Here is a 7,795-nt window from a genome sequence, read left to right on the forward strand (position 1 = left end):
CTCCAGCACCTCCTGGTCGATGGTCTTGGCGATGTTGGCCAGCTGGAAGGGGTCGGCGGTCACGTTGTACACCTCCACGAAGACCTGGGCCAGAGGGTCACAGGGTCAGAGGGTCAGAGGCGGAGGTTCAAAGAGGTGACAATGTCATACCAGCAGGTGTGGGCGGGATTAGCCGTTACACGGACAGATGAGCGACGTTCGCTACGGTCCGCTGTGGTAGATCTATCTATCTATCACAGCAACACGTCTAGGTGGACACGCCCACCTGTGGTGTCTGACTCAGAAGAGGCTGATTTTCAAAACCGGGGTGGTCGAATATGTCCCCTTAAAGAACATACACACAAAAAAAACGAACAGAAGCAGTGTTTAAAGGGCCATGATGTTACTACCAGGAGTGTGGTGGATGCATCATTATAAGCCACTGCCCACTGTTTGCCATGTGTGACATCACACCCGACGAGGGTCGCCCCGGTGTGCGTGACGGGTGTCGTACCTCGTTATCGTCAAACTCGCAGTACTGGAGGTTGGACGAGGGGGCGACGCTGCGCACGCAGGCGTAGGTGTTGTTGAAGGCGTCCTCACACACGCAGTCGGGGAAACACTCCTGGAGGAGAACGTTTAAGAGACAGGAGAGAGGAGCAGGACGATGAGCAGACGTCTTCTAAAAGGCACCGTTGGGTCTCAACGTTAAAACCACCGGACCTTGTGAGTGTTCTGCCATCTGAAGGTCTACAAAGAAAACGCCGTGGATTTCATGACTTAAGTCTCCTTTTCACGGGCATAGCTTATTTTGCGTTTGAGGTTCTTCAAACATGTCATTTTTTAAATTATTCTTAATATACAAATGTCTTATTTTTAGCACTGACTGATCCTCCTGTACCAACTGTTTGGATGCAAGTGCAGCCGGAGTCAATCTAGAACGTGCTCAGTAAAGAAAACTAAATGGGAACTTATTGGCAGATATCCCTTAATACGGAGTTTACGCCAACAGCTTCTCAAAAATAGTCATTCCAATTCTCTCCCCCCTCAAGAAGACGCCACCCCTCCCCTCTCCGTCCATCCCCTCCGTCATTCCCCTCCGTCCACCCCACCGCTTGTGCTTTCCGTACCGAGACCCCGGGTCCGAGCAGGGGGCAGGAGGGGTCCGAGATGTTGCGACCCTCCCCCTCGTACTCCACCAGCACATCTGTCCTCCAGCTGCTGCCGTTGACGCGGCCCTCCTGGTGGGGGGGGACGAACACACACACACACACACACACACGGTGAGACACCCCGCCCCGACGGACCTCCTCACCAGGCGACCTGGTCACCGTCACTAGGGGTGTAAATGTGAGCCGTCATGACGATTCGATATGATATCGATTACGTAAGCCAACGATTCGATTATTTTCGATACTTCAATCTAATATATCTAATATAATATTTATCAAATAAATCAAAAAAAAATTGCCTCTTATTGAGAATACAGAAACAGTATTCTATACGTTTTTTTGTGCTTACTGTGCAGGTCTATTATGGCAATTAGTCTATTCACTGTTAAAAAAAAAATTAAAAATTAAAAATGTATGTATTTTTTAATAATCGATACTCTTGCAGACGAATCGATGCATCGAATCGTCAGCTGTAAAATCGATTAATCGATACAAATTGATTAATATTTACACCCCTAACCGTCACGCCGTCTCACAGGAAACGGCCGCTTTGGTTTAAAGTTACGGATTCATACAATGTCGGGACCAAAGGGAAAAATCCCCTGTGCGAAATCGACCCAGGCCTTTCACCCGCACCACCCTTATCTAAATCAATTAAATCTCCAAACATGAATAAATAAATTAATAAATCGGTGGCGAAAACGGCAAAAAAAAAAAAAAAAAACAGAAAGGTGAACCAACAACACTACGCGCGTGTTTTTCGTCTGTTCGACGTACGTGGGGTCATTTTACGTTCGTGGGACAAACCAAAGGAAACCACTCGGGTAGTGGACTGGCGGTGGCCGGCTTACCAACACGGGCAGGAAGGACATGCCGTCCATCTGGGTCTTGTTGACGTCGTGGCCGGCGATGTCCAACATGGTGGGCCCCAGGTCCACGTTGGCCACCAGCAGCTGGAGGACACAACAACAACAACAACAACAACAGCAGCAACAACACAATCAGACCATCGTTAAAACTACTAACTAAAACAATACAGTAAGACAAGTGTGTGTGTGTGTGTGTGTGTGTGTGTGTGTGTGTGTGTGTGTGTGTGTGTGTGTGTGTGTGTGTGTGTGTGTGTGTGTGTGTGTGTGTGTGTGTGTGTGTGTGTGTGTGTGTGTGTGTACCTTGCTGGTTTGGTTGGGCTTGATGTTGGGCCCTCTGACCATGAGAGGCACCCTGATGTCAAACTCATACAGCTGCCTCTTGTCCAGAGGTAGAGAGAACTGGCCTGGGTGAGAGAGAGAGAGAGAAGGGCACAGAGGCCGAGAGTATCACATTTTCAGCTACATTTGAACCACCAATACAATGAGCCAGAGTACCATGAACTACAAGACATAAAAGGAGATGCCCGAGTTGACAGTAGATAGTAACAGTAGATCATATCTAAACACTTCCATTTCAGGGCCAGGTATTATTATTTTTTTTTCATTACTCTTTTCATTATCCTCTTCATTCTTGAGAGAGTGAGAGAGTGTGAGCGTGCTGCATACCAGTGTGGTAGCCGTTGTCAGAGGTGAAGAAGACGTATGTGTTGTCAAGGTCCTTGCTGGCTTCTAGGGCCAGCACCAGGCGCTCCACCAGGTCGTCCACCGAGAGCAGAGTGCGCCACCTGCAGGCCGAAGGGACACGGTGCAATCACCATAGAAAATAAATACAACGTCAATTTAGGCGGGTTCAGAATTTGGTCAGCCCTTATCACAGAATGGATGATGGATTAAAAACAGTGACAAAAACAGAGACAATGGAAGAAAATGAAATGAAGAAGAAAGGAAGGAACAAAGCAATGGGTGATTAAGAAACAGCACAATACACGGAAATGGCGGAGGATGTGATGAATATGTGTGTGGGAGTGGGATGTGTGTGAGATGTAGGGGTGGTGTTAGGTTAGGGGCAAGTCATACCGGCTTCTGAAGGCGTTGTCCAGGAACTGGATGGAGGCGTTGCTCATGGGGGTCTTGGCCTGTCTGATCAGCCAGTGTTTATCCTGCAGGAGGACATACATTAACAATATGGATCATCCAAATACTCCAGCTATATCCATAAGCGTCTGAAGGATAGAGCTGTGGCCGATCTCATTTTAGATATCACACTCATAGCTAAATGTTGAAGGGGTTTGACTGTTGGAAGAAGAGGAAGATACACTATTTAAATCCAAGTAATTTATTCCCTGCATTTGACCCCTCCTTACTAGCCAGGAGCCGTCTGCTACACATTGTAACACTGGGAACCGAGTCTAGTTTTGAGTGCTCTAGCTTTGGTTACGTGCTTGGAAGCACGTAGAACCCTTAAGAGTGTCAACCATTGTTTATGTGTGCTTGGAAGCACGTAACCACTGGAAGCACGTAACCACGTAACCTTAGAAGTATGATATCGTTGACTTCTCCAGAAGTCAAAGTGAAACCCCCTTCTTGTATCCGGAATCAGACCGGTTTCAGAAGTGAAAGGAGATGTAATAGAGATGGGTAAAATACTTCAAACACAACATATCGATTTACGATGTTTGTTGGTATCCCTGTTATTTGCGGTAGGAACATCACGCACGCACACGTAAACAATGGTTGACACTCTTAAGGGCTCTCCATGGTCCCACGTTCACGCAACGCAAGGACCACGCAGACGCTTTGCAGACGTAGTCGTGAACGTCGACGGATGGTTACAATTTTTTGGGAGGCGCACGTCCGGCCCTTGCGGTGGACGCAAGGAGGGTCCGCAAGGACGTAGGGTCCGACAGCCCCTTTGCGTTGCGTGAACGTGGGACCATAAATAGCCCTTTAGAGGAAATGAGCGGGCAGGGTTATATAATATACTTTTTTTTTTAAAGGGGCTTTTGTTTTGTCTTTTGTCGCCTCTCAGTTCCTCGTCAACCACAGACTTTGTTTGTCTCAGTTCCGCAGCAAAGTAATAACAAACGAACAACAACGTGTTACACCACATAGAGGTTTCACTTTCAGGGGAGCAGGCCAGAGGTGACCGCGTCCCTCGCATCCAGGCACCCACCTTCCCGTGCACGTTGAAGTTGGGGTCCCTGGGGGCCTGGGTGTCCTTGTACTTGTCCTGGTACTGGGGGGCCGGCGTCCAGGGGGAGTGGGGGGCCGGCGTGGACACCATCATGAAGAAGGGCAGGTACTTGGACTTGTAGCGCAGGAAGTCCAGCGACACGTTGGCCTGGGAGAGGGGGGGGGGGGGGGGGGGGGGGGGGAGTGGAAGAGAGAAGCGGGTTTTGTGGGAGAGAGTTGAAAAACCCATGTGTGGGAAAGGGTGTTTTTGGATCACGACGACGTCACATACGTTGCTGATAACAACCGCCATATAGTAGTGGATAGTCTGAATGGCCCCCGAGACTGAAGAGGCAGTTATGACGGTTGAGTAATGAGTATAACTTACCAGAACATCCGTCAGGTAGTCCTTGCTGTACTCCGCTCCGTGAACCTCGGGCTTCCCGTTCACAGACAGCGTGTAGTTGTAGTACTTGGAGTTCCGCTCCTGGCCAAACGTCAAACCATTGAACGTCATGTTATGTTAAAAGGGAGACGCGTAGGACTATCAACAACAGGGTTCGTATGAACCTTTTAAAAGAACACATCAATGCGGGCTGGTGCCGGTGGTCCAAGTCTTACCAGTCCAATCCATTGACTCCATCCCAGCGGGACATGGCCAAGTCCACCAGCCTTTGCGTCGCCGTACTGCACGCGCACACGCACACACACACACACACACACACACACACACACACACACACACACACACACACACACACACACTTTGAATCTCTTATTTCAACTATGTTTCATGATTTGACAAGATACTTGGATATAATAGTTATAAGGAACTTGGGAACATCACACACACACACACACATCCAATGAACACTGTTGGCCAATCAGAAAACTAGTTCCCAATGTCAGTCATGTGTCCATCACAAGGGCCTGACACTGTTTTCAGGAAGTGACACAGTTCATGGGGTCATATAGTAAGTCCACCTTGTGACAAATAAGTACCTAATGACTCAATTCTAAAATAGTTCCAAAAAGGACACAAATATCAATCAGACCGGTTGAAAGACGCTGAATGATGGGCTTCCTGAAATCAAGTTATTTAACGTATATAGGCACATAAGCATCTCTCTCTCTCCCATTCTACACCAATTCTACACCATCAATTACATGCTCTCTCTCTCATAATTCTGTCTTTTCACACCATTTCCTCCTGCCCTCTTCCTCTTTCTCATTTATGTATTTTAACCCCCCCCCCCCTAACTCCTGCAGATGAATGAAGTAACAATAGAAAGTCTAGCGTTTATTCTGGTCAGCTGAGAATCATGTACTACCTCATTTGCATGCAGGCACAATTTAGAGTACATGCTCCGTTCGTGAGAGTGTCATCAAACTCGGATAACAAGGCTTCCGTCCACTTTCTCCCTCTCCCTCTCTCCCACCCTCCTACCTGGTTGAGGTACTTCCCGGCGAAGAAGGTCTGGTATCCCCCCAGGTTGCGCAGCAGGGCTGGGAAGGTCTGGGGCTCCTGGCTCTTCTGCCAGGCCGTGCTGCTGCAGTTGCCCTCCAGCGTGTTGTTGACGACGTGGTGGTTGTGGGGGTACTTCCCCGTCAGTATGCTGGCCCGGCTTGGGCAGCACAGTGGGCTGGCAACGAACTGGTGGTGGTGGTGGTGGTGTTATTGGTGGTGGTGGTGGCCGTGAAGATGTGGGGAGAATGAATGCAAATAAACGGTAGAAAGAGAAAAGGACGGTCGATCAAATAGAAACACTAACATTGGAAAAGGATGTTGAAGTGCAAGAGCAGGGGTCGCCAGTTCAACCCATGACCCACAATGACATTCCCAGTTTGTTTTTTTAAGGAAACCTTTGCCTGGTGGTCATTTACACAGTTTGGAACACGTAAACGGAAATGTGATTCATCTTATATGCAGAGCTCAGGCGTGACTAGATGTTTCCCTATCACATTCTTGAACTGCCTCAAATGAATCCAACAAGCGCAAACAACTTCTCAGGGGAGCATCCGTTCATAACATTCTGTTTGTAATGACTAGGCTGGACAGTTCCTTTTCTCAACGCTGAAACATGCACTTGAGCCCAAAAGCATGCCTGGACTCGACTCTGGGTTGTGTCTTTATTAGCACAGATTTCACAATATACATTGTGGTCTTACTGTCTGACTAGGGGTCATGACTGTGGAAACCAGTGGACCTTTATTAAAGTAATAGGAACACAGTTGGGAAGGTACATACTATGGAGATTATGGGAAAATGAAGTGGTGTAAAGTGATGGTTACTTACAGCATTCGTGAACGAGATCCCTGCATCTCCAATTAACTTTTTAGTCTTGGCTAGTGGACTCTGAAAGAGAGACAGTTTCAGCATTACTTTCTGTATATAATTTACTGTATAAGGATAAGCTCTACTGCCTAATAAATTACATTTCAAAACACATGATGACGTTTATATTCTATCTTCTTGATATGGTTTTCTTGTCCAAGACCCTTTTTTAAAAACATAATTCAACAGCAGTGATACTAAACTTAGATATCCGCTATCAAGTGGATAAAAAGTAGAAAACAGGAAGAGAAGCTCTAAAGACCAAAGTCTGAATATGTCACCAACACCAAGGACGAAAACCCCCCTGATCAGGAGATTAGTAGAAGAATTAACACATATTTGTGCTGGTCGTATGGTTGCCAAATTCCCAACACCTGACTCACTAAAGTGTCCAGCAAGGGAAGAGGCTGAATCAGCGCGCACACACACACACACACACACACACACACACACACACACACACACACACACACACACACACACACACATCCATAATGATAACATGTGACTACAGAGCCAGTGTTAAGGATGCCTGACTTATTCTGTCCTGCTGTCCGTATGCTGATGTCCGTATTCTGCATGGATGCTCATAATGGACAAACAAGACATCCATTGCAGAAAACGTCCACGGCGGTCCACTCACCAGACCCCCTATAGCGATGTCCAGGTCGTCGGTGAGAATCAAAACGATGTTCGGTTTTCGGTTCGGCTTGGCAGTGACACCCCCTCGCAGACCGCACAACAAAGTGACGCAGATTAGACAGGTTCGAAAGGTCGCCAGACAATGTCCGGCAGAGGCCATTATCCCTTCCAAATGTAAAGTCGCGCAGCCGCCCCCCACTTGTCCAAACAGCTCAGCTCGATAGAAAAACGAGGAGTTCTTCTTATAAAGTATTCGAGACACGACACTGGCGACTCACGACCCGCTGCTTCCGGGTCCTCTACTAGTCATGTGATCCTGAGCTACGGAAGCCCGAGTCAGCTGCTCGACATGCTTATACATGCGCTCTCATTGGCAGACAGACCTGTGACTGTGCAGTCTTTTTGGTCCTAGACTGAAGCAAGTCCCAAAAGTCATGTGGTCCATGTTTCAAGCAAGTCCCAAGTCATGTGCAGTCCTCAAGCAAGTCTCTAGATATACAACTGCATTTTGGTTGCGCAAGTCAAGTCACAAGTTCATTGGTATTGGGTTATTCGTTTTCGCCAAACAACGACAATGCAATTATGCAGCGTTCGTAGGCATAGGCCTACTTGTAATGTGTGTACTA

General features: G+C 47.6%; 1 protein-coding gene across 1 annotated transcript; it reads right to left on the bottom strand.

Annotated features, from left to right (window-relative positions):
• Positions 1-3: 3 nt before the first annotated feature.
• LOC311370839 (N-acetylglucosamine-6-sulfatase-like) lies at positions 4-7,407 on the bottom strand (the record flags this gene model as incomplete). The annotated part of the gene is made up of 13 exons (XM_084489135.1): positions 7,171-7,407; positions 6,489-6,548; positions 5,640-5,846; positions 4,814-4,879; positions 4,581-4,679; positions 4,194-4,361; positions 3,098-3,180; positions 2,687-2,805; positions 2,321-2,424; positions 2,003-2,104; positions 1,110-1,220; positions 494-604; positions 4-84 (listed from the first exon to the last, which is right to left on the bottom strand). Coding segments are annotated over exons 1-13 (1,470 nt in total), but the record flags the coding sequence as incomplete, so codon positions are not given.
• Positions 7,408-7,795: the final 388 nt, after the last annotated feature.

The sequence above is a fragment of the Micromesistius poutassou genome (assembly GCF_964030765.1).
Source record: "Micromesistius poutassou genome assembly, contig: SCAFFOLD_5280, whole genome shotgun sequence".
Taxonomy (NCBI): Eukaryota; Metazoa; Chordata; class Actinopteri; order Gadiformes; family Gadidae; genus Micromesistius; species Micromesistius poutassou.